General features: G+C 53.5%; 1 protein-coding gene across 3 annotated transcripts in view; it reads left to right on the top strand.

Annotated features, from left to right (window-relative positions):
• The window catches only part of MAN1C1 (mannosidase alpha class 1C member 1), a 131,440-nt gene extending 110,315 nt beyond the window's left edge, over nt 1-21,125 (top strand). Inside the window, exons 6-12 of one of the 3 annotated variants that reach the window (XM_045545940.1) lie at nt 391-505; nt 4,163-4,256; nt 9,607-9,722; nt 15,259-15,478; nt 18,018-18,190; nt 19,329-19,444; nt 20,361-21,125. In XM_045545940.1, coding sequence (XP_045401896.1) covers nt 391-505; nt 4,163-4,256; nt 9,607-9,722; nt 15,259-15,478; nt 18,018-18,190; nt 19,329-19,444; nt 20,361-20,475 — 949 coding nt within the window. In that variant the 3' untranslated portion in view covers nt 20,476-21,125. Of the gene's footprint in view, nt 1-387; nt 506-4,162; nt 4,257-9,606; nt 9,723-15,258; nt 15,479-18,017; nt 18,191-19,328; nt 19,445-20,360 lie in introns of all 3 variants that reach the window. The other 2 variants (XM_045545941.1, XM_045545939.1) reach the window with 2 other exon arrangements.
• The last annotated feature ends 3,777 nt before the right edge of the window (nt 21,126-24,902 follow it).

Here is a 24,902-nt window from a genome sequence, read left to right as displayed (position 1 = left end):
ACTATTTGTCCTCCATGTGCAGAGCCTTCAGCTGGGGGATGGCATAGGGTGTTCCAGAGGGTCTTTGTGGCCCCTGACAGCATAACTGAAGCCACCTGTAAATTTAATATAGCTCTGTGCCAGGTCTAGAGCCCCCAGGTCTTACAGGGGCTGCTTGATGATGGAAACAGAATATCATAACCCAGGCCTGGGTTCAGATGCCCTTTAGCAAGCCACATCACTGACCGCAGTGTCCTCATCAGGAAATGGGGCCAGGGAGGATTGACGGAGGTTGTGTGGCAACAGCTCCTAGTACAGTCCCTGGCACACAGCAGGTACCACCCCCCCACCCCATGAGCAGCCACTGTTACTCTCAGCTGACGGCCATGGCTGCTTCTGTCTTTTCAGCAGGAGCTGGGGCTGGGCCACGGCAGGCAGCAGCAGCATCCTGGCGGAGTTTGGATCCCTGCACTTGGAATTCTTACACCTCACCGAGCTCTCTGGCAACCAGGTCTTCGCTGAAAAGGCAAGTCTCCCCCCGCCCCCGCTCCCTCCCAAAACAGCTCCCTGCTCTTCTCCCCACAGAGAGCGAGGGATGAGCTTCTGGGCATTTTCAGAGGTAAGTAGGTCCGACCAGTAGGAGCGCGAGTGGGTGGCCCAGGAGCCCCTAAGCCACGGCTAACACAGCAAATAGCAATTTGTAGAAGACCTAACTGTGCCCCAGCGACAGGTGACAGGGAAGGTGAGCACAAGGAATCATTAGGATTCTACAGAGGGCAGGGGAGAGACAAAACTCTGCCAGGGAGAAGGTTCTCGCTGCCACACGTCAGCTTAGTGGCAATCACCCACGTGTGAAATCTGGAGAAAGTGCAACTGAAATCTAGGCACCACCTTGCATTGGCAGGAATTGGCCACTGGGTGCAAAAGTCCCCTTTCCAGGGACATTTAACTTTTCCATGTACGATCTGCCTGCCTTCTCCTTCCACGTGCCTGTCTCGCTCGTGCTGTCAGCGGGCTGGCAAAGCAATGCGACTCCACAGCAGGTGCCCACAGCTGTTCCTTCCTGTTGTTCCCAGGCTGTCCAAGGCCACCCAGGGTGCTGAGAGGCCCTGTCCAGTCCTGTCCAGCTGCCAGTACCTGTCCCTGCTGGGAAGCCCCCCAGGAGGGGCCGTTTCTCAGTGCCACAGCCCTAGGCAGTCCCTACTGTCTGGAAGTGTCTGTGTAGGTTTTAACCCTAAACCCAAAGAAGGGAAGTGCACACACACTGCCCTCGGTCCCTCCCTGAGGACTGCCTGGGGAGACAGGCGCCCTGCCCTCCAGAGCCCTCCAAGGAGAACCTTTTGGAGGCCTCCCACTCCCAAAGCCTTGTCTTTCCCCGGGAATGCCAGCCTCTTAGGCCGGCAGGGGAGCCAAGAGATGACAGATTCACACCTCTGCACCATGGCTCAAAGCATCCCCTGGCACAGCTGTGAGGAGAGATTTCTGGGCTTCACCCCAGGCCCTGGCATGTGCATTTTTAATGTACACTTATGCTTTTTCACTCCAGGATTGGGACCGCTGCTTACTCAGTGTAGGAATCCACCCGTGTGTCCTCGAGAAGCTCAAGATGAGCTTCTCAGACGTCTTGATCACTCCCTCTGCCATGGAGCTCACTTACACAGCCCATCCCACTGACAACCCTTCCTGCAAAATGTTTGCCTTACGTTGAGAGGGACTCTGCCTCCCTGGAACTGCCCCACCTTGAAAGCTCTTGGCATGAGTTTAATCCCACTTCCCAATGGCTCTCGTGTGCTGATCCTTCTCCCACCTCAAGCCCCTCCCCCGGCCTCCCTGCTTCCTTCTATTGCTCTTGAGCCAAACTCCTCTAGGAAGGTTCTAACCGGCCCAGAATGGAGTGGGACAAGGAGCTCACCCTGGTCCCTGGTTAGTCTGGAATAATCGATGCCACTGCCTGAGCACCTGCTGTGTGCTGAGCACATTAGAGTAGCTCTGGTGCTCCCAGTAGCCCCGTGAGGTGGGTCTTCTGGTGTCCCTATTTCACAGAGGTAGAAACTAAGACTCAGAGAGGTGGAATAACTCGCTCTGGGTCATCTAGCTGGTCAATGTTAGAGCCGAGATTCAAGCCCGGGACTTTCCGGCACCAGAATAGTCAGACCAGATTATTACGGCAGGCTGCAGGCTTTTGCTCTAGAGTCTGTCCGCCTGTCTCTGTCTCTCTCTACATTTACATACTCTGATTATTTTCATCCCTCAGTCATGCCTCCTGCAGAGGCAATTATTGGCAGTCAACAAATTGGCCCAAATTCTAGAAGTGCCTGTACCCTCCGGGGGAGCTAATTTAGCCTGCTTTACTGTTCACCACCAGGACAGTTGAGAATAACTCAGGTACAAGCATATTCCTGTCCCCCATTATGGACTCTGTTAACATAAATGAATATGAAACCTTATGTGGCAAAGCCAAGTGCTGTCCCCTGGAAAGAAAGGTCTGACAGCTGAGAGGCTGCTCTCACAGCTCCTGGCTTCGTAGACAGATAAATCTATTATCATGCTATAGTGTGGTCCCCAAGGAGATTTCTCTCAGGGGGATAGGGCCAGAGAGTAGACGCCTATGGATAAAGCCCCCCTGAATGCCACTTCTCACCCTTCATAACCCCAAAGGTTGCAAATCCAGCCTTTTTTTTGTTCCAGTGGGGACAGCCTCTGCTGTGTGGTCACTGCCCTGATCCCCGCTGGACCCAGGGCCTGTTCTGTGTAGGGCAGGGAGTATGTGTGGTCCATGTGGTCAGACAGACCTGCTCACGACCTACCTCTGCCATGTAAGAACCAGGTGGCCGTTGGCAAGTCACCAGACCTCTCTGGGATTCGGGTTTCTCGTCAAGCTGAGATAATAATACCTTATAGGTTGTTATGAGGGTTGGAGATAGAGTATATAACAGGTCTGGCTCAAAGGAACTGAGAAATGTTAATAGCTGTTGTTGTTGTTGTTGCTATTAGGATTATTATTAAAACCCTGAGATGCCTATTAGGGTATGGGGGGTATTCAGGAGCCTAGGCCTCTCCTCTGAAATGATTCCGAGGGGTCAGATAAAATAACACATTACTAAGTTGAGCCATTTGAAATAGCCAGTATTTGACCCTTTTTTTAAATTACCTTACATATTTATCATTTTTTTTTTGCAGTGAGAACACTTAAAGTTAGCAACACTTAGCACTAAGCAATTTTCAAGAATACAGCACATTGTTATTAACTGTAGTGAACATGTTGTACCGTAAAGCTCTTGAACTTATTCCTCCTGTCTAACTGAAATTTTGTATCCGTGGATCAACATCTCCCCGACTCCCCACCAACCCTGGTAATCGCTATTCTACTCTCTATTCTATAGGTGCGACTTTGTTGCATTGCACAGACAAGTGGAATATGGACGTATCGGAGATCTCCGCAATGCTTGTCTGTCTGGGCGGGCCTGGCTTGTCTCACTTAACATACTGTTCTCCAGGGTCATATATGTGGTTGCAAATGACAGGATTTCCTTCCTTTTTAAGGTTGAATTGTATTCCATTGTGTATATATACCACATTTTTTCTTCATTCATCCGTTGACGGGCGCTTAGGTTAATTCCATATCTTGGCTGTTTGAATAATGCTGCAGTGAACGTGGAGTGCAGCCGTGTCTCTTTGACATACAGTTTTCATTTCCTTTGGACATACACCCAGTAGTGGGATTGCTGGACTTGACCATTTTTGACCTATTAAAAAGGCAATTTTACCTAACACTTACAAATGAGCTACTGTCAGTTATATGAGTCCCCTAAAAAAGGACTCCCCCCAAAAGGATCCCTCAAAACAGCATGTAGTGAGGAAGTACTGAGGCTGGGGTCAGGAGGTCAGGCAGGGAGTGGGCCTGGGGCAAGACTGGCCTGGTGACAGGCAGAGTGGGTCGGTGGAGATGGGGAGTCAGGCCCCACCATGGCCACGCCTGGCCACGCCCTCCACGTGGCACAAGGGCAAGGCCATCTGACCACCTCTGTTGGAGCCTGCTGTTCCCTTCGCAGCTCCCCCTCCCTGCCTCGTGGTAAAGTGTCCTCTGTGCATCTGAACCAGCCGCCTCCTGTCCTCAGTGGGCTGAGAGTCCGTTGGCTTCTTCGGGAAAGTGAAGGCGCATCTGTTGTCCATCTCTTGGCAGGTCAGGAACATCCGCAAGGTCCTCAGGAAGATCGATAAGCCCTTCGGCCTCTACCCCAACTTCCTCAGCCCAGTGAGCGGGAACTGGGTGCAACGTGAGTATAGAGATGCCGCTGCCCCTCGCTCAGCTGGTTCCTGTCCAGGCTTCCCGGGCCTGTGCTAAGTGCTTGGGCCGAGTGAGGAGCGATGCGTTTCTCAGAGCCACATAGCCGGCGACCACCCGCCTCCCCAGGCCTCCTGGGGATTTGCCCACTGTTGTTCTCTGCCACAGTTGCTGTTCATCGAGGCCCTGCCCTGGGCACCACCCAGCCTGACTTCTCCATCTCCTGTCAATGCCACAGCCTTCTGTCTCTTATGGGGCCACGGAAGCTTCCTTCATTATCCCCCGGACTCGCAGGAGTGTCCCTGGTAGAGTCATCCACTCTGGGAGTGACTCCAAGAGAGGCCACACATCCTTTCCCAGCCCCTTTGATCTGGCTCCCCATGTCTAACTTTAATTTTAAAAACTTTTAAAGCAAGGCCTAAATATACAGCAATATAGAAATTCTAGAGCGGTGTAGAAATTCACCCTTGTATCTTAAACCTACAAGAATCAGTCCCAGGATTTTCACTTGTTCTGTTCAGAGACTTGATTCTCAGCCAGGCAGTTGTCGGTCACTGTGGAACAGCATTCACAGCCCCCAGCCCCACCCACTGAAAAGGTGGGGCCTGGGGGGATGCACAGGTGTGAGGGTGCTGCCAGGTCCCCCGGGCCCCTGGGATGTGGCCCCTGCTGAGAAGCCCAGCTCTGGGAAGCAGAGGCAGGCCGAGGCTCCAGCTTTGCCCTCCAGACTAAAGTCCTTGTGGTCACAGTCAACAGGAATTGGTGGTGGCAGGTTCCCTGGCTCTGCCTCTAGGGCCTTCCCAAGACCTGCCCAGAGCCCACCTCCACAGCCTCTGCCCACACAGGAACCCCCTCCTTTCCCGTTCCCTGGCCTCCAACCCCAGTGAGGGCTCAGGGGCACAGTAGAAGAGAGTCTGATTCCAGCCTGGCTTAGGGGAATTCACTTTATGTCTTTGAGCCCTCCTGGTTTCCTGTCGTGCAAGATGGGAGAAGAGAGTGAGGTACGTTCTTTGTATGCCACAGAGGGGTGTAGGAACAATGGTCAAAGGCTGCGGGAAACAGATTTCATCTTCTAAAGATGTTCTGGGTTGTCCCAAAAGGGGAATGATGCCAGCAAGGCCTGGAGGGCCGGCCGGTGGCAGGGGTCCTGTGGCGAAGCTGCCAGGTCCTTCCTTCCAACCCGAGCCCCTGCCATCTGCAGGTCCAGGAGGCCCAGAAAATCCCACCCAGGAATTTTCCCCAGGGATGACCTCACCCCACGTGGCCTCCTGCAGAAACCACTTATAGAAATGCAAAATATTTTTAACCAAAACACACTGCCAAATCCAAAAGTGCAGGGTGAGAATGAAGGCTCGAATTACAGATTATGGCCGCGGGAAGAGACAGTTCGATAACTGTTACTGCCTTTAATTGCAAGGCCTGGCTGGGTAAGGAGATAAACTACTCTGCTGGCCTGAGCTGCTCCAGGACAATGCAGCAAAACCCATAAAAAGAGGCAAAAGGGGTGTTGGCAAATGACAGGGGCGCCCCGCTGGGAACTGTGGTTTTCTTCTCAGCCTGTGCCAGGGGCTGCAGGTCTGGGCAAAGTCAGCCACATATGGGAAATTGTTTCATATTAATAAAATATGAGTCTGCAGCCTGCCAAAGAGCAGAGGGGAGGTCACAACGCCCTGCTCATCTGGACGCCTGCCTTCCTCCTCCCCTGGCTTTGGCGCCCGGGGTCATCTCAGGTTTCCTGTGGTTTTTGCTGGGTTTTGGGGTGCGTGTGTATTTTTTTAACAGACCACCTCACATAAGCTTAACTGCACTCATGTTATTTTCTCTCCTTGAATCCTCAGAACAAGCCCGTAGGCAAGGACTGTTAGGCCCATTTGCAACAGCAGAAATTGTAACTTAGAGAGCACAGGAGGAATTAGGGCCGCACCCCAGTTATCCAGGCCTCTGCTCTGCCCTCCCCCCATTCCTCCTTGAAGTGGAGCTTCCAGGTAATAGAGGAGACCCAAGACCCTCCTGCTGCTAAGACTTCACACCCAGAAAAAATCTACCGGCTTCAGGTGGCACCAAACACAGATGGAGACAATCCTAAGACCAACCCACTTAGAGCTCAGAGAGCTGCTGAAGAGGGCTCACCAGCCCCTCTGCATGCCCCTAAGTAACTTGTCCTCCTTATCCACTGCCCGAATCCCATGCTTTCTTCGGTGGGAGGGAGGTTGCAAGTTCGGATCTCCCTAGTGGGTGTAGGGGTGAGCTCCAGCCTGGTGGCTTCCCTGGCATCATGCCAGCAACTCCCAGGCTTGTGGCTCAGCCTCCTGCTGCCAGGTATGATGAGAACACGACACGGTTGGGACCAGCAGAGCCCATCTCTGCTCTGGGGCCCACAACACTGGCTACTGCTCCCCTGTCGTGCATCTTGTGGCTCCAGAAACTGAGCGGCTTGCCCTGAGCTAATGCAGGTCCATATGTTCTTTTTGGTTTTTGTTTTTTAGTTTTTTTTTTTTTTTTAGATAGAGTCTCCCTTTGTTGCCCCAGGCTAGAGTGAGTGCCCTGGCGTCAGCCTAGCTCACAGCAACCTCAAACTCCTGGGCTTAAGCGATCCTACTGCCTCCGCCTCCCGAGTAGCTGGGACTACAGGCATGTGCCACCATGCCCGGCTAATTTTTTCTATATATATTTTTAGTTGTCTAGGTAATTTATTTCTATTTTTAGTAGAGACGGGGTCTTGCTCTTGCTCAGGCTGGTCTCGAACTCCTGACCTTGAGCGATCCACCCGCCTCGGGCTCCCAGAGTGCTAGGATTACAGGCGTGAGCCACCGCGCCCGGCCAAGTCCACATGTTCTAATTCCCACTGCTGTGCCTCTCCCAGCGTACCCCACACACGCATGCCATAAGGCAATGGGATCTCCACATGAGAGTGGTCCACTTAAGTCCCCCTGAGAGCTATTCACACATGCCCAAGCGGCAGTTGTGCGTCAAACACCATGGAACCCAGATGCCCTGGCTGCCCCTCCTGTGTGCCCCTGCCAGAGGAAACCCTGGGCCTTGTCTCACACATGCTTCATAATCACATAAGGAAGTCCAAACTCCTTGGCTTGGCATTCGAGGCCCTTCCCAGTGCAGCTCAGACCTACCTTTCATTCATTCGCCAGCGTTCCCTGGACATCCCTGTGTGCCTTCCAGGTACTGGGCACAGAGAGTGAACCATACGTGGTCCCTCCCTACAAAAAGCTCACAGCACAGTCTAGTGGAGGAGGCAGAGCCACGCACAGATACTTGTAACACAGCACTAACACCCAGAGCATCTCATGCCAAGGCATGTGCCACCGTGGCAGGGAGAGCTGCCACCGAGGGCTTCAGGTGTGGCATGTGCCTTATCTCACTCGCTCCCCATGGCTGCCCCACATGGGGGGACCATGAGCAGGGCTGTGAGAACGCCGAGGAGAGCCCATAACCTGGACCTAGGGGCAAGGAGGGCCTCTCTGAGGAGGGGCACTTGAGCCAAGGCCTGGGGTAAGGGAGCATTAGCCATGCAAGGTGGAAGGGCACGTCAGGCCCAGGTTGGCACCAGCCAAGGCACAGAGGTGAGAGGTCAGGCAGGGAAGGCTGGCAGCTGGGGGTGTTTGGGTGGCAGGGACAACGGTGAGAAGGGCAGGAGCTAAGTCTGGATATGACAATGCCTTGCCTGTGACAGGGCCCCCTTCTACGGGCAGCAGAGAGGAGAAGGGCTCTAAGCAGAGTCCAACCCAGTTTGACCTCCAGCCTCCCCCCAACCCCCTGCACAGACCTGCTCCAGCCGGAGACCCGCCGTCTACGTGCCAGGCCTGGCCCTAGGTGGCCCTGGTCCTAGGTGTGCTGGCACCTAGGAACGACAGAGAGCAGGACCACGGTGCTGGTTCTCTCTTCCCTCCTCACCAGCGCAAAGTCCAGCCCACACAGCCCCTCCCAGTTGCTCCCAAAGCTCGTGCTTTATCTTGTCTGTTCCAATTTTTGCAGGTGTGTGTTCCATGCCGGAACCCTTGCTGGGCCAGGACTTATTTGTGGATCAGGGCTCGAGGGGGCCAGAGGGCTGGCTCACTGTGTGACTGGCCTCCTCTCAGCCCCGTTTCCTGGCTACTATGTCTGTCTTTGTCCTATCTTTTGGTCCTTGTCCCCGCACACTCGTCTTTCTCTGTGCCTCCTTGTTTGCGCTCTCTGACTGTGTACAGCTGCAGGAACTGGGGCTTTACCATTCACCTGCTTGGTGAGCTTGGGCAAGCTGTTAAGGCTCACTCTCAGTTTTTCCATCTGGGAAATGGGATCAATCAAGTGCTTACCTTACACAGTGCTCAGGAAGATAAGTTATAAATAATACAGCAAAGCTCGTAGCCCACGAGAAACACTCAGTACGTGGTAACTGCTGGTGTATCCTCTCTCTTTCTCCCTTCCCTGCCCATGTGCTTTCTACCCCCTCCTCCAGAGGAGTTGAAAACACTGCCCACCCCCGCACTGTACCTGCAGTTCCCCCCACTTCCCTTCCCCTCTCTGTCTCTCTGCTTAAGTGAATCAGAACACAGATGGTTTGTTCTTTGTTAAATCTATTAAATGCCTTTATGTTTCCCTGTTGTTAATTTTCAAAGCATGTGAATGAAGTGTTTTCCACATCTTGGTTCTGTGGTTAAGTGTTCCTCGTCTTTCTCCCGGGACAGCCCTGGTTGGAGAGACCCTCGTCCGGCCAATGCCTGAAAGGCCCTCTCCTTGGGTGACTCCGGGCAGCGTGGCTGGACCAGCGTCCGCTAGGCAGATGCCACCAGGGCAGAGAGAGGTCTTCAAACTCAATTCCTCCCTGCCCCACTCCTTTGAACTCCATTTATCCCAATTTGCTAAATTTAAACTCAGTTCTTCCAGAGTGGCTCTTTACTTGAGGATCTGGCTGACTAAATTAAGGCTCTTGTTCCTCCTGTCCGTGGCCTTTTATGAAGCTGCCCAGCATTAATTACCATGTTTGTGAGTGGGTAATAAAAATCTCTGAACTCCCTGCCACTAGATTATCTTTTTAAGGAAATGCAACTCATTTACAGTTAATAACCAGAGGCCCTGGCATCCTCAGGCTGCTACAGCGCGATGATTTATGGCCCCCACTGGAAGGGCCCGTGCACTTTTGCACAGGACAGCCACTCTCAAGGCGGCCCTGGTTTCTCCCACTTGCAGTCTGAGTCTTCCTCTCAGCCCCCATTGGGGCTTGGTGCCTGCTGGTCAGATGCCCACACACAGCACCATGGCCACCCTGGCCGCTGTGCCAGCCGCCCCACGACATCAGCCCCGCTGGCGGCAGATGGAGATCACATTCTTTCCTCTTTCCCTCACAGACCACGTCTCAGTTGGAGGACTCGGGGACAGTTTTTATGAATATTTGATCAAATCCTGGTTGATGTCGGCCAAGACAGATATGGAGGCTAAAAATATGTACTACGAAGCCTTGGAGGTAAGATGAGCACTTGATTCTTCGTGGGCCATTGGCCATTAGCCACCGGCTGTCTTGCAGGCCCCAAGTGCTGGGGGCAGCAGGGCCCAGATGGGCAGAGGCTGGCTCATGCCACCCCACTCCTGGTGAGCCGGTGAGAAGAATGACAAGACAGTTCCCTCCCAGCCGGATGATTCACACCCCGTCTCATGACTTCTGAATGCTCTGAAGTTGGGACTGTGTCAGTGCCCGTGTTTTACAGATTTGAAACCCAAGCTCAGGGAGGTTAAGTCATTTGTTCAAGGTCTCATAGGAAGTGACAGTCAATTCAGAAACCATGGCTCAAAATCCACCACCCCCATGGTGTCCGTGTCTCAGTTAATATATCAGAGCCCAGAAGGCAGCCAGATTGTGGGCTGGGCCCCCCAGGGGAGGCTGCCAAAGTGAGACCCTCAGCTGTCTTCCTGCCAAGCCAGAGATGATGACCTAATGAGCATGTCCAAGCTGGGAGAGGCTGCCTTCAGTGGGGCATGCAGTTCTGCTCCTTCTCTTTATGTGGAGGGAAACCAAGGCCCAGAAAGGGGAAGGCATTTGCCCAAGGCCACACAGCACAGAACTGGCAAAGCTGGCATCAGTGCTGTTCTGTCGCTGGGTTATGGAATGAACAAGGGATGGTAGACTGAGAGTCCTTCCGAACAGGGGGACACCAGGACAGCAGGAGAGTCAGCCAGAGCTGTTGGGAAGGGGCTTAGGGAATCCCACAGCCCATCAACAGACACCTCTGAGCCCAACTAGTGAAAAGGCACTGGGTAGGCTCTGGGCCTCAGTTTCCCCATAAAGTAAGTTGAGCAAGTTGGATCTACTCTGCCACCACCTTGGTCTAAACTACCTCCTTGTTTCCTCTAACCTGGCTTCCCCTCTGCCCTGCCCTGTAAGTCAGTTCTCCATGAGCAGCCAGAAGAACTAGAAACGCTTGTCCTTCTCCTCCCTGGCTTCCCTCAGCCCCTCGAATAGACCCGACTCCTCCTTTACCCACCAGGTCCCTCCTGATCTGGGCCCTGTGAGCACCCCGACTTTGTCCCCAGCCCTCTCCCTCTGCTCTTTGGCTCTGAGCAGCAGCCTTCCTGCCCTTCCTCAGACACACCAGGCCTATTCCCACCAGGGCCTTTGCACTTGGTGTCCCTTCTACCTGGAATATCATTCATGTGCCTGGGCCCACGTACTGGTCATCGCTCAGCTAAGATGCCCAGCCTCCGTGTCACACACCCAGGCACATTCTCCTCCACACCTTTATCAGCATCTGAAATTGTCATGTGCACGGATCTGTTTACTCGTTCCTTATCTGTCTTCCCAAAATAGAATGTGAGTAATCCAGGATCAGGGGTCTTGTCTGTTTGTTCACCCTGTGTGCCCCACTCGTAAAACAGTGCCTGTCACACAAGAGGCATCAGTAGCTATTTTGTAAACAAGTGAGTGAATGAATGCCTGGATGCTGAAAGGATGGAGGGAGGGAAGGATGGATGGGTGGGCGGATGGGTAGCTGGGTGGAGGGGGGGCGAGGAGGGGTGGACAGGGGATGAGTGTGAGCTGTTGGGTGGGTGGTTAGATGATCTCTCCCCTCTGATCACACGAATCTGGCCAGGAATGGTAGTGCTTAAAAGACACACATTGAAATGGGCCTGTAGAGCCACAGACCCTTTAAACTGTGGGCCTGGCAATGAGTTTTCCTTCCCCACCTGCCCAGCTCCCCAGGATGAGACCTCAGTCATGGGGCAGGTTCTGGGACTCCAGTCCCAGCTCAGTCTGAATCTCTGTCCCCAGCTGGCTGTCAGCTTCAGCCCAGCTCAGACCAGAGCCCCAGAGGATTAGCGTTCAGCCAGCGGCCAGGGTGTGCTGTGAGAGAGGCCCTTTATACCTTCCCTTGCAGAGTAAACATAGAGTTAATGAGCGGCCTGGTTCCCTGCCCTCAGGGCACACTGTAGTTGAGGCTTCAAGGGAAGAAATGGCCATGAATTATTTAAGGAAATTGGGAACACTTGATTGAACAGGAGAGAACTTTGAATAGGAGAGGCTTTGCTCCCCACATTTGATCTCTCCAGCAAAGAGCCTGAGCAGTTCTGACCCTGGGTAAAGGCTGGGCCTCTGGCAAGTTTGGGGCTTTGAAGAATATTCTGGTGGTTCTCAACCTTTTTGACTTGTTAAAATCACCTAGGGAGTTGTAAAATCCTGATGTCCAGGCTGTACCCGTGACTAATTATATCACAGCCTCAGGGCCCCATGCCCGAGTGACAGCATCTTAAAGATGCTCACTCTACCTGCACCTTAGGGTCACCTGGGAGCCTTAGAAATCCCGTGCTGGAGCCACCCCACCATCCCACCCCTGCCCCAGCTCCCACAGCAATCGTGATGGGCAGCTGGGATTGGAAACCACCAGGTTAGACCAATGTCCAGCTGGGGTGGGCATGGGAGGTTCACACAGCCCCGAGTGCCACGGGAGGAGGGACAACAAGATGAAGAACAGGAGCACTTCAGTCACTTTGGCTCCTCCAGGCACCCATTTTACAGATGGGTGTCTTATTCAGCACCCATTTTACAGATGATGAAACTGAGGCTCAGAAAGGCTCAAGGTCACACAGCAACAAGTGTCAGAGCCAGGACACAAACAACTCCAGTTTGGACTCCAAATCCAGTGCGCCTGCCTCCACTTAGCAGCGGCCAGATCACAGGAGAGCCTGGCTGGCCCGAAATCCCTCCTGGGATGGGGTTCCTGCAGGAGGCATGGAGCCAGAGTCTTTAAATACTTTCTCCTTTAATCCTCATAGCCATTCCAGAAATTATTACTCCCATTTTACAGATAAGCAAAGTGAATCTTCAGAAAAGTGAAGTAACTTGCCCAAAATCACCCAATTCTTAAATTGCAGAGCTGAGATTCGAACAAGCTTTCTGACTCCCCACTCAGCTCCTTGCACTGCTCTTTTATTAAAAGGATTTATTCTGTAAGATTTGGATTCGGTCAAAAGGCCATACTTAAGGAACCTAAAGGCCGCAGGTTCCCCACCCCTGAAACCTTTTACCAGTCGGTCCCCAGCCTGTGCTGTCTTGTGTTTTGCTCGGAGTTTTAGAAAGCCTTGTTTTTTAACCTTGCATCTGGTTGTCTCAGTTGTATCCTCACAGAGGCACTGGTTTATAATTTCCTCTCTGCTACAGTTGCTTAGCTTGAGGCTAACCCCAGATGGAAATGACCTATGGGAGGCAGGCTGGAGGGTGCATGTTTCCAGCTCCAGTGCGAGGCATCCTGGGATCTCCCTCAGATGTCTGTGTTCTCTCCAAAATGTTGACAACTAGTAACCGTGAATCAGGCTTCTGGGCCCTGACACCCCTGCTCTGCACCACATGCTTGGAGATACAAGCAGCTGCCGGGGACCCAGCTCTGCCCAGGAGCCAGGCCAGGCCCAGAGCAGACTGTGGCCTGGCAGCCAGGCGGCCCTGCAGGCCTCAGCGCTCCCCCCACCTTGGCACAGGTGCTCTGGCATAGCCTGTTGTCAGTGCCTCCCCATCTGCCACTCCATGAGGGTCCTGCAGCCAGCCCACCAGCCCTGGGCTCCGACAGGGGAGGGAAAAGGAAGACACAGACCAAGGAGAAAATATTTGAGCCCCCTCCACGTGCCAGGCACTCGATGGAGGCTGCTGCTGGTGGCCCCTGCTGTCACACGGTACCCAGAGTCCACAGACATTTAACAGAAACATATGCCAAGTGCAAATGTCACTCTGTAGAGAGGTGAGGAGTCAACAGAGTGACGGGGCTGCAGTGCTGGTTTAAGTTGTGGTGTTCTGGAGGAGGCCTAATGGCTGAGCTGGAATTAGCAAAGTCGGGCTGGAACATGCAGGGTACAGCTCCTTCAGGAAGGAGGGACAGAACTGGCAAAGCCCCGGGGGCCGGAAGAAAATGCAGCCTTCACAAATGTCGCCTTCACAGAGAGACTTCCTCTGACCTCACTCTGCAAAGTGGGGTTCCCTCCAGTTTTTTTAATCTCACGCCCTCAATTTGTTTCATTCAAAATGCTGATCACAAACTGCACCTCGTGTGTGGTTTTGCTCAGAAGTCTCTGCACTCCTGGGAGAGGTCCCTGAGGCAGGGCCATGTCCCCCCTACAGAACAGCTGTGTCCTCAGTGCCCAGCACAATGCTGGCATCAAGGGAATATTCTCGGAGTTGGAGGTACCAGTGTGGCTGGGGTGGGGTGTGAGTAGGGAGGGGCAGGGGACAGACCAGAGAGGAATTAGAGGAGCCAGCATATACTGGGGACTCTCTCTGGGCTGGGAAATATGCCAAGCTCTGCAGACATACCTCATTTAATTCTCACAACCCTATGAAGTAGTTAATGCTCTTATCCCCACTTTACACACAAGGAAACTGAGGCACAGAGAGAACATACAACCTGCCTAGTGTCACACAGCTCGGAACAGGTGGAGATGGGATTTGAACCCGAGGAGTCTGTGCCCAGGGGCCATGTCCATAGCATCAGGTCAAACCTCAGGGCCCAGATCATGGAGTCTGGCAGGTCTTGCTGGACTTTCACCTAAGGGCACTTGGACACCACTGAAGGTTCTAAGCAGGCGGGTCATGTGATCCAATTCGTTATTTACCCAGTGCAGAGACCCCCTACAGGATAGATTGGAGGGGTGAGGGTGGAGGCAGAGGCCTGGCAAGGGCCCCAGAGGCTGCCGGCCATGGTCCAGCCCACCGGCCCATCGAGGTTGGCCTTGCAGCTGTGGGAGCAGCTTCCTCCATCACCTTGGTCTCCAGGGCTCCTGGGGCCACGATGTCCTGACACCTGCACACCCTGACATCCCAGAGTCTCTACTAACAGCATTGCTCTTCCCGCCAGAAGGAGCAGCTGTCAGGTAGTGGAGGTCCTGGCCCTGGTTGGTGTGGCGGGGGGGCCGGGACAAGCCACTCCACCCCTTCATCTGTGTAGGGCACCACGGCCCAGGTGCCTGGCTTGCCATGGACAATAAGTGAGGAAACGTACGATACAGTACCTGTAAAGAACAGCTCTTTTCTGCAGGTCCTTTTTGAGAATCTGGTAACAACAGATGGACCCTCTTCCCATAAAGATGCACATTCACAGAAGTGTTGGGTTCAGCTTTAAGGGTGCTCTGAACCCCCAAAACCCATCCACAGGCCACCTGGGCTTCAGGTTAAGACTTCCTAACAGAGGATCTAATGGGGGATGATAATTATCTTAAAATTCATTTTAATGTTTTTTAAAACGTAGAATATTTTAAAGCCGTGTGAGAGCCTCGCCCTGGGGAGCTGCCCTTTGTCCAAGCCTCCCAGCTGGCACCAGACTCTGCTCAGCAAGTGGCAGGGCCTCCCGTGGCCCGTCGGGCACCTCTGCCAACACAGATCCACGGGCCTCCTTTGCCTGGGATGGAGGGCTCAGCAGAGCTGCGCTTGCTGCTGTCTCCAAAATGTTCATTTTCCATCCTCTCCCCTCCCTTCTCTGTGCCCTCCCGTGCCCCTTCCCCCTGCCCAATTCCCGCCTTGCTCCCAGGCAATAGAGACCTACTTGCTGAATGTCTCTCCCGAGGGGCTGACCTACATTGCTGAGTGGCGAGGGGGGATTCTGGACCACAAGATGGGGCACCTGGCCTGTTTCTCCGGGGGCATGATCGCCCTCGGCGCTGAGGATGCCAAGGAAGAAAAGAGGGCCCACTACCGCGAGCTCGCAGCCCAGATCACCAAGACGTGCCACGAGTCATACGCCCGCTCAGGTAACCCTGCAAGGGGAAGGGGCAGCAGGAGAGACTGAGGCTAGACACCAGGAAGAACTGGAAAGACCAGCAGAGTGGCAGTGAGTGAAGGGAGCACATAATCTTAGGGAAATCTCTCCTCGGAAGTCATGTAGGATATGAATGAGGTATGTGCTCTCCAGGCCCTGAGATTGTGCTAAACTGAAGGCGACATGGTGAGATGCATCAAGCAAGTTTGTGTGTGCCAGGTGCTATCCAGCCCTTGACTCACATTGTCACTGAACCTCACAGCACAGATGAGAAAACTGAGGCTCAGAGATGACTCAGCCCAGGTCCCATGACGGACACAGAGCAAAGGGGTCATCCAGCCCCTGGGGCAGAGATGTTGGCCCCTGAGCCTAGCACGTCCCCCCACCCCGTGGGGCACCTCTCCACCTCCTGGAACCACCTGCTCAGTCACCCTCTTGGACCCAAGACCACTGGGAAGCTTGGGAGCTTCTTGGCCAACCTGCTCAGGGCTCACCACAGAATTGTCAGATGCTAGAGTCAGAGGTCGCGTTAGAGAGCACGAGCCCAACTCCTTGTTTTACACACAGAGAAACTGAGTCAGCCCAGAGCGAGGAAGTGACATAGCCAAAGTCACACTGCGCATGAGTAGCTGAGTCTGGGCTAGAGCCCCGGCCTTCTGATGCCCAGTTCCTCCCGACATGCTGCCTCTCAGCAGTGCCCCTCAGGAAGATTCCCGGCCCCGCACGGCCCCCAGAGATGCCCACCGCTCTGAGTTGTAACCCCAGCCTTGGTTGGAGGAGAAGACCCAAGGTTTGCAGTCAATATCCCTGGCTCAAGTGCCGCTCTGCCACCACCAGCTGGGTGGCCTCTGTTTCCCTCTCTGTTCCATGGGAATAACAAGGCAGGGGTCCCAGAGTGAGGCCAAGGGTCCGTGAGAACACTCTGGCAGCCGCCTCCAGCCAGCAGCGCGGGCGTCCTTTGGCAGCCGCGGCCCTGTGTCTGTGCCTGCTCCAGTTGAAGCTGGTTCTCCTGGAGCTGTTTCCAGGAAGTCAGAGAATTGCAATGGGTCTTTAAAACCGGTCTTCCATTCTCTTCAAAGAGCTCGCTCTGCCAGGACCATAAACAAATAAGAAATCTCAGGAATAATAAAAAGCTTGCTATTTGTCTAGGACAATCAGCCCAGGCCATAAAATACAGCCGCTTAATAGAGCGTACTGTTGCCGCCAGCCCAGCTCATCCCGAGGACGGCTGCGGCAGTCGCTCCTGCCCTCACCCCATTAGCCACTTGGCACAATGGCTGTTTTCTGGTGGCCAGGAGCCACTGCACCATTTGCAAAGATTGGAGGGGCCAGGGTCTAGCTAATTCCTCTTCCATGAAGGCCTCCATGGAACAGTGGGGTGGCTTCTAAGGTTTCAGCCCCTGTCGCACGAGGAAAAGCCACCCAAGGCCTCTCGGGGTTCTGAACTCTCGTGGGAGGGGGAGAGCACACGTTAGGGACAGAGCTGGGTACTCAAGTGACCTGGACAGGATGTGCAGGCATTAAAGGGAGGAAGATCTGGCCCACATACCCTACATGTTAAACCCAGAGGGTTAGACCCTGGTGGGGCAGAGAGACAGTGTGTATGTGAGCGCCCAGCCCAGGGAAAGGGCATCAGATCCAGGGTCACATCCCAGCTCAGCCATGACTCACTGTGTTACCTTGAGCAAGTTACTTAGCCTCTCTGATCCTCAGTTTCCACATGCATAAGAGAGGGATAATAGCATCTACCATAGCAAAAAACCATTTTTTCAGGATTGAAATCATGTATGTGAAGCACCCAGCACACCCCTTGAGATCATAAGTAGTGGCTGCAGTGGTGGTTATAATCGTGGTCATGTGGAAAACAAGAATGGCAGCAAATTGTCCAAAGACCAACATAGCAATGATAACAACAAAACCAAGACCTCATGGGGTGGGCCTTCTTTATTCAGTGCATTCCTGGGCAAGTCTTCCCTTCATCTCCACCTCAGCAGTTTCCCAAACTGTCAGCTCTGGAAGGCTGAGTCTGGGAGGTTAGAAGCAATTCTCTAAGAAAAGGGGTCTGTAGAGAAGCATCATTGCACATTAGCATATTAAAGGATCTGATAAGACCTATAGACATGAGACCACATCACTTTGTTTAACCCACTGTTCCCCAAACACTTAAATCTGAAACTCTTTCTTGGCTGAGTTCTGGCTAACGTCTTGCAAAGCTAGTGTCTCAAAATACACAGTTGTGGAACATTGCTCAAACTTCTGTCTTCCCAGACTGCTGAGTAGCTCATTTGCATTCCCAGAGCCCAAAACTGCAAAATTCTTGAGGCCTCAAGGGCCTTGCTTTGGCCAGCCCAGGCCGAGAGAGGAGCTGTGCGTCGGCCCGGCACAGCCTTAGGGGGCAATGCCAGCAGGGCCTGCCCCTCCTAACACATCACTAACCATCGCCCTGGCCAGAGGTTCCAGGCAACTGAAATCTCTCCTAAAGCGGGAGGTGGAAGGTCTGACCCGGGCCTTCTGGTTGGCTATTCCCCCAGATACCAAACTCGGGCCCGAGGCCTTCTGGTTTAACTCCGGCAAAGAGGCAGTGGCCACCCACCTGAGCGAGAGCTACTACATCCTCCGGCCCGAGGTGGTCGAGAGCTACATGTACCTGTGGCGGCAGACCCACGACCCCATCTACAGGGAGTGGGGCTGGGAAGTGGTGATGGTGAGTGGGCCGGAGGGCGGGTGGGGGACACACAGACAGGGTCCCAAACCCCCTAGCTCAGGTAAAGAGAGGAAGAAGGTGAAGCCAGCTTGACCTCTGGGTAAGGTTCAGGGTGCCGAGGGTCCCAGCTGGGTTCTAAGTGCCATGGCCTTGGGGCCAGCACCCAAGACTCAGCAACGGAGGGGGCCAAAGGCTGGGCAGCTGCCTAGAGCACCATGTGGCCACCACTGTCCCCGCAGAGGCTTTCCTGACCTGAAGCCTTCATAAGTCACTTGGAATTTCTCCTCTCAGATGCCAGCAGCCCACTCTCATGTCCTTCTTCTTCCCAGGAATGCCCCCTCTGCCCTGTCCCTACTAGCCCTCACAGCCCACCCTCTCCTCAGCCCCCAACACCTCACTGGAAATCTCATGGCCATTTGGGGGGTAGGTGTCAAAGGTGGGTGTGGGGATTCCAGAAGGTTCCTTGATGGATGCTGAGCCTTCTCGTGCCCCATGCCCCATGCACACTCTGAGGCGGACAAGGCACCACCTGCTCTGGGAAGCACAGGCTGTCCTGGGAGCCACACACTCAGAGTGCCAAGCCCGGCAGGGCCCCGGGGGCCGCTCAGATCCTCGGCGAGGCTGTTGGCCAGAGTCTGCCTGCTTCCCTGAGGCCCTGGTTCTTAGCCTTCGCAGGCCAAGGGTTTTGTACTGCTGTGCACAGCCCAGAGACCCTTCAGTGGGTAAAAACTGCATTTGTATACAAAGGGCAGACAGCTGGTGGCCCATGTGCCTCGGGCCCAGATCTAAGTCTTCAGAGAATCCCTGGGTGTGCCAAGCCCATTCCCCAAGTCCCAGGCCGTGAGGCTCACCTGTGGCCTTCCTTGACCTCTGTCCACCGCTAAGAAGCTTCCTAAGTCCAAACCAGGTGAAGCGCTTGAGGCAGGCGGCCCATCAGGACTGAGTTCTCGGAGGCGGGTGGAGGGACTGGGTGGCTGAGCCCGGAAGGAACAGTTTGGCCTCTGCTCCCACAAATATCAGGGTCCCCAGCCACGGGGCCAGGAGACCTGTATGTTTTCGAGCTCTGGCCCACTGGGCAGGCACTAATCTTGGGGGGCCTTTCCTCTCTCCTTGCTAAGGCAGCCTTCCTCTCCCTCAGGCCCTGGAGAAACACTGTCGGACAGAAGCCGGTTTCTCTGGGATCCAAGATGTGTACAACAGCACTCCCAACCACGACAACAAGCAGCAGAGCTTCTTTCTAGCGGAGACGCTAAAGTGAGTTGGGACTTGGTCAGTGTTCTTTCCAGAGGGTGATGCGGGCTTTTGCTACGGATGGGGGTGGGGCGCAGGGAAGTGGTCCCTCCCCTCCCCCACAGCCAGGTTCTGCAGTCACAGGACAGGAGCCCAACAGGGACGGAGTGCTTGGGATCTAGAGGGTTGCACCCCAGGGCTGAGCCTTGGACCAGCCAGTGTCATCACTCAGGGAGTGAGGCTGGGCTAGAATCCAACTCCCTTGAGTGTGAACTGTGATCGTGCCGGTTACTTAAGTTCTGTGCAACTGTGTCCTTATCTGTAAAATGGGAACAGTGGTCACAGCGATGGTTTCCCTCCTGTGGCCTTGGCAGTGTTGCTGCTGCATCTCTCTCTTGCTTTCCTGGGGTGGGAGTTGGCTACCCCACTTTCTTGCTGTTCCCCCAAGCAAGCCCTTTGTGCTTTAACGCTTTAGGATGGGTTGGAATGGTCAGTTCCTTCCAGTAAAAAAAAATCTCTATGGCCTGGACACTGGTGTGCTGGAGTCACAACTCCCTGTTCGTGTTAGTGCCCTAACATGCACTTGACAGGAGGGTCTCCTGGGTGGAGGTGGCTGGTGCAGTGCTCAGGCCACTCTGCAAGGAAGGAGAATGTAGCCCCTGGCAGGGCTCTCACCGAGGGCCAGGCAGGTGAAGCAGTAAGAGGGTGGAGGCGTGGGGCAGAGCCAGGTTAAACTAGGTCGCTCTGACCCCAAAGCTCAAGGCCATCCATAGCGTCCTTCCCCAGGACTAGCCCTCCGAGCAGTCTTGGGATCTCGGGCCCCCCGACTTTAGCTGCAGGCCCATAACAGAGGCCCTGAGATGTGTTCCCTGTGGTCCACCCTTCTTCCCCAGGGCACTGACAGGCTCTGTCTTGCTTCCCTGCCCTGCCCGGGGTACAGGTATCTCTATCTTCTGTTCTCTGAAGATGACGTGCTCTCCCTGGAAGACTGGGTGTTCAACACCGAGGCCCACCCGCTCCCAGTGAGCCACTCAGACAGCTCCGGCAGGACATAGGACAGGCACTGACCCCGTCTTCCCGCCGCGCCTGGGGCCACCACAGGGATGCCTTGCCCTTTCGGGATTTGGGACTGTTCTCAAAGGGATTGGGAACGTAGGCCCCATCTCGGGCAGACCCGAGCAGATGTGTCAGACAAGCAACTTCTTTTCCTCTGTGAGGAGTCAGGACTTGGAGACGCAGCGATGTCAGACAAGGGCCATGGTCACACCAGGCTCAGACATTCCTTCTGTGGAGAATTTCTATGAAGCCCACTCACTTGCCATTCCGGGGCCAAAGGACCGAAGGTTTGCATATCTACCCACATACATTCAATTTTCTTCCTTTTGGTTTTTGGGTTTTTGTTTTTGCTTGATTTTGTCTTTTCTCTATAGCTGAGTTTTATCACAATTATAGTTTTCAAAATCATGTGCTTTCTAAAACAGTGTCATCCTGATACATACACACAAAATCTTAACCCCATTATCTATATTTTAAATGCCTTTTGCCCCACATTTACTCTATGTCCAACTATGTGTCATTTACTTTATAATTTGAGGAGGGGCTCCCCTTTGATTTGGGTCTAAGTGTTACAGATCACTAGTGCTATTTTCATTATTGTAATGGAGAAATCTGTGAACCAGAATAAAAGAGTTTATTGAATAAGAAATATGATTGGGCTCATTGCACATCAGTGATTCCTGGGGAAACCATTGCAATGTTATCGTCAGAAAGAATAATCAACCCACAGTTGATTTAAGGTATAATTTAGTAAACAATTTCAACTTCTATTACCTTCCCTTAAATTGCTCCTAACCTATTCAGGAAGCACGAGGCCAATCCTTCAGGTGGACTTAGGTTGAGATTCGGAAGAGGCCCTGGAGCAGCAACCTGCCTGAGGTCACACACCCGGTAAAAGGCAGAGGTGGGCCTGGCCCCTGAGGTTGCCACCCAGCTGCGTGTGCATCTGCTCCATCCGTCAGCAGATACTCGGTAAGTGCCTGCAACGGACCAGACCCCAGGCTGGAGGCCAGGGCCACAGCTGAGAGCGGGACAGGCAGGAGCCTGCAGTCAACAGGGAGAGATGGGCCGTAAGTAAACTGACAGTAAGTGCAGTGGCTGCACCTTGTAGGAAATGCCGCAAAACAGAGAAACAGGGCTGAGGTAGGAATGGCCAGGGCCCGCCTCAGGGGGTCAGGGAGGGCCTCTGTGGGCAGGTGACCTTCAAGGTAAGACCTAGGGGGTAAGAAGTAGCAGCAGGAAGAGTGTCTAGCAGGAGGCCGTGCCTGCACGATGTGGCCCCCTTTCCCACCCCGCAGGGCCCACCATCTGCTTCCCTGGGACGGGCCTGGAACACGGAGGCCGTGTGCAGAGCAGGGAGTTCAGGCCCAGCACTGACGCAGGAGCTTCTCCCCTCAACCCAGTGGATCGGCAGCTTGTCCACACAGCTGCAGCCACAGGGGAACGTTGAGCCCTTCCCTGTGCTCAGCTGCTGCGTTTGGCTGTGTTCCTAAACTTAGTAGCCCCTGGGGCTCTGGGCCAGGCAACCGGCTTTGAATCCCTGCTGTGTGGACCCAGGCAGATCACCTCACCTCTCTGGGCTCTTTTCCATCAGCAGAGGGAGAACCTCGGCCTCACAGGTTGCTGTGACAACAAGTGGATGCTGCTGGTGCCCTGGGTGCAGGAAGGGCGTCCTCCTTGTTCTGGAGACTCAGACACCCCCAGAAGGTTCTTAGCAGAGGTGTTGGTGAGCAGCCCCGTGGCAGGAACCGTGGTGTTCAGTAAACAGTCGCTGCATCCCGATGGGCAACATGAAAGTGTGAGTCCCATGACCCACCTGCACTCACTTAAGAGAAAAAAAAAAACAAAAAACAGCAAAACGTACTACACAAACATCGTAGAAAGATCAGGAAGTAAAGATAAGCAGAAACAAAAATCATTCGCCATCCTGCCCTCCAGAATGAGTAGTTCTATTTTCTTGTAGGCCTTTTTCTGTGAATATATAGAATATACATATTTTGCAAACGCAGTATTAATATCATGCCAAATATACTGTTTTCTTATAATCTGCTTTTGCACTTAACTATATGTTGTGAGCCTCTTTCCACGTCGACAAATACACTCGCATCGCTGTGCCTGCTTGCGTCGTATTGCACGTATTGCACGTGTGTTTTGTTGATCCGAGCTGTCGGGGCTGGGCTCTTGGGGTTTGTGTCCATTTGGGATCTTAATTACAAATAATAGAAACCAACTCTGTCGACTTCAGCAGCAACCACAACAACAGAAAGAATTTCCTGACACGCGTGAACAGCCAGACCTCAAGAAAGACTAGAAAGGATTTGGCCGGGGATGCTGCTAGAACTGGGGGTCAGCCCCGCTAGGCACCCCCGTCAGGATGGCTGAATATAGATGTTTCCAGATCCTACTGGGTCTCCTTTCCATTTCGCCCGGCCTGGGTCGCGTGCCCACCTTAGCCAAGGGCAGGACCGGGCATCTGGACTGACAGACCCACCAAGACCCCGTGCAATGGGCCACTGGCTATTCCGTGGAGGAAAAATATGAAGTTTGTTACCAAAATAAGGGAACTGCAGGCCAGATAGGCAAAACAGCAGGACTGTTTACAGTTTGCTTTGATTTTTTTCAGTACTACAGAGTTATGAAAAGCATACTTAACCCTTCCTCCTTTCTCCCTTGCCCAATATTTCCTTAGAATCAGCTCCTAGAATGTCTCTCTGTCTCAAAGCCACTTTGCAGTTCCCGGTGGCCCCAGGCTTCCCCGCTGGGCCCATGTAGCTGTCTCCATGTTGCTGTCCCCCTCCCCTCTCCCTCCTCAGCATTCCCATCCTCTGCTTTATTGCTAGGAGGAAATTGTAAAAATGAATATTTTAAAATTTATCCTCCAGGAGGGCCCTTGCAGGTGGAAAAATATCATCCTTTTGGCAACTTAACTCCATTCCAGGGATAAAAATAAGTAAGACCCAAGGTAGGCTGAGAGGAGACAGGAATTAAGGGATGAGTCATCCTCACTGAAGGTGGGAGAGAGCTCAGCAAGCCACAGAAGCTGAACCCCGAACTTCCCCCTGGAGCAGCCCTCCCCTTCCCCAGCTGGGGGTCGGCGTGCGGCTGCCAGGCTCGTCTTCAGCCGCACCTTCGCCCTCGCTGGGGATGGAACCACCTTTTGCACCTCTCTCCTACATAGAGGGGCGCGATGCCGGTTCCTTCCCAGAAAGCTTCCTCAACACCTGGCTCCAGGCTCTGAGGCCTGCGGAACATCACGCCCCAGAGAAGGGGGAGACGGTCCTTTCCGAGGTGCGGCGCTTTAAATGACTGTGTTTGTTCAGACCGGCCAAAGGCACTGGGAAGAAAAGCAAAAGTAGAAAATCTGATTTAAAGGCGGCATCCCTGAGATCCAAGATGTGATTCTCAGTTCTGCTCACTTTGCTTTCGGGAGGGTGACCCCACTGTGGTTCGAGGAGGTGCTGGAGCTGGAGGATGGGCCAGTTCCCTCCACCCTACCTGCCACCCCCAGTTTTCCCCCTGGGGGTTGTCCTTGGAAGGATGGTCATTGATCACGTGGCACAGAGACGCTCAGCTCTGTGACTAATGCTTAATCATGCACTGTGGGGTGGGGGGGTGATGCTATTTTTTGGATCTGAAAATATCTGTTTGGTTTCCTATATTTGGAGCAGTATTTTGTTCTTGTTCAGCCTGTCTCTTAAGTCAGAGCTTCTCAAACTTGAATGTGCACAGGAATCACCTGGGGATCTTGTTAAAATACAGGTTCGTATTCAGCGGATCTGGCATGGAGCCCAAGATTCCACTTTTCTAACAAGCTCCCAGGAGGTGCTGATGCCGCCAGTCCTTGGGCCACATTTTGAGGAGCAAGGCCTTGGCTAGTGGCCACTCCTTGGCTTCTGCCTTTTATTTGCCTCCCTGGAGCTGTAACTGCTCTAGAGTGACATTGAGGGTCACAGGTGTTGGGATGGCATCTATAGGTGCCTTGACTGCAGAGGAGCCTATCTTGAAACAGGTGTGTCTACCACTTGTGTCAATGGCTCCCCTCCTCCAGGACAGTCAGGATAAGACAGGAGCAGCCTGCTGGTGGCTTTGCACAATGCTGTCCAGTACGGTGGCCACGTGTGGATCTTGAGCACTTAAAATGTGGCAAGTGCAACAGAGGAACTGAATTTTAAATTTTATTTCATTTTAATTAAATTTAAATAGCCATGTATGGTTACTGGCTGCTGGAGTTTTTCTCTTTGTTGTTTTTTGTTTGTTTGGTTTTTGAGACAGGGTCTCACTCTGTCGCCCAGGCTGAAGTTCAGGGGCCTGATCATAGTTCACTGTAACCTCGGACTCCTGGGCTCAAGTGATCCTCCTGCCTCAGCCTCCTGAGTGGTTGGAACCACAGGCATGCCACCACACCCAGCTAGTTTTTTTATTTTTG

This window comes from Lemur catta, chromosome 3 (assembly GCF_020740605.2).
Source record: "Lemur catta isolate mLemCat1 chromosome 3, mLemCat1.pri, whole genome shotgun sequence".
In the NCBI taxonomy this organism is placed as follows: domain Eukaryota; kingdom Metazoa; phylum Chordata; class Mammalia; order Primates; family Lemuridae; genus Lemur; species Lemur catta.
The sequence above is the reverse complement of the archived record's forward strand: the minus strand, read 5'-3'. Positions and strand labels throughout refer to the sequence as shown.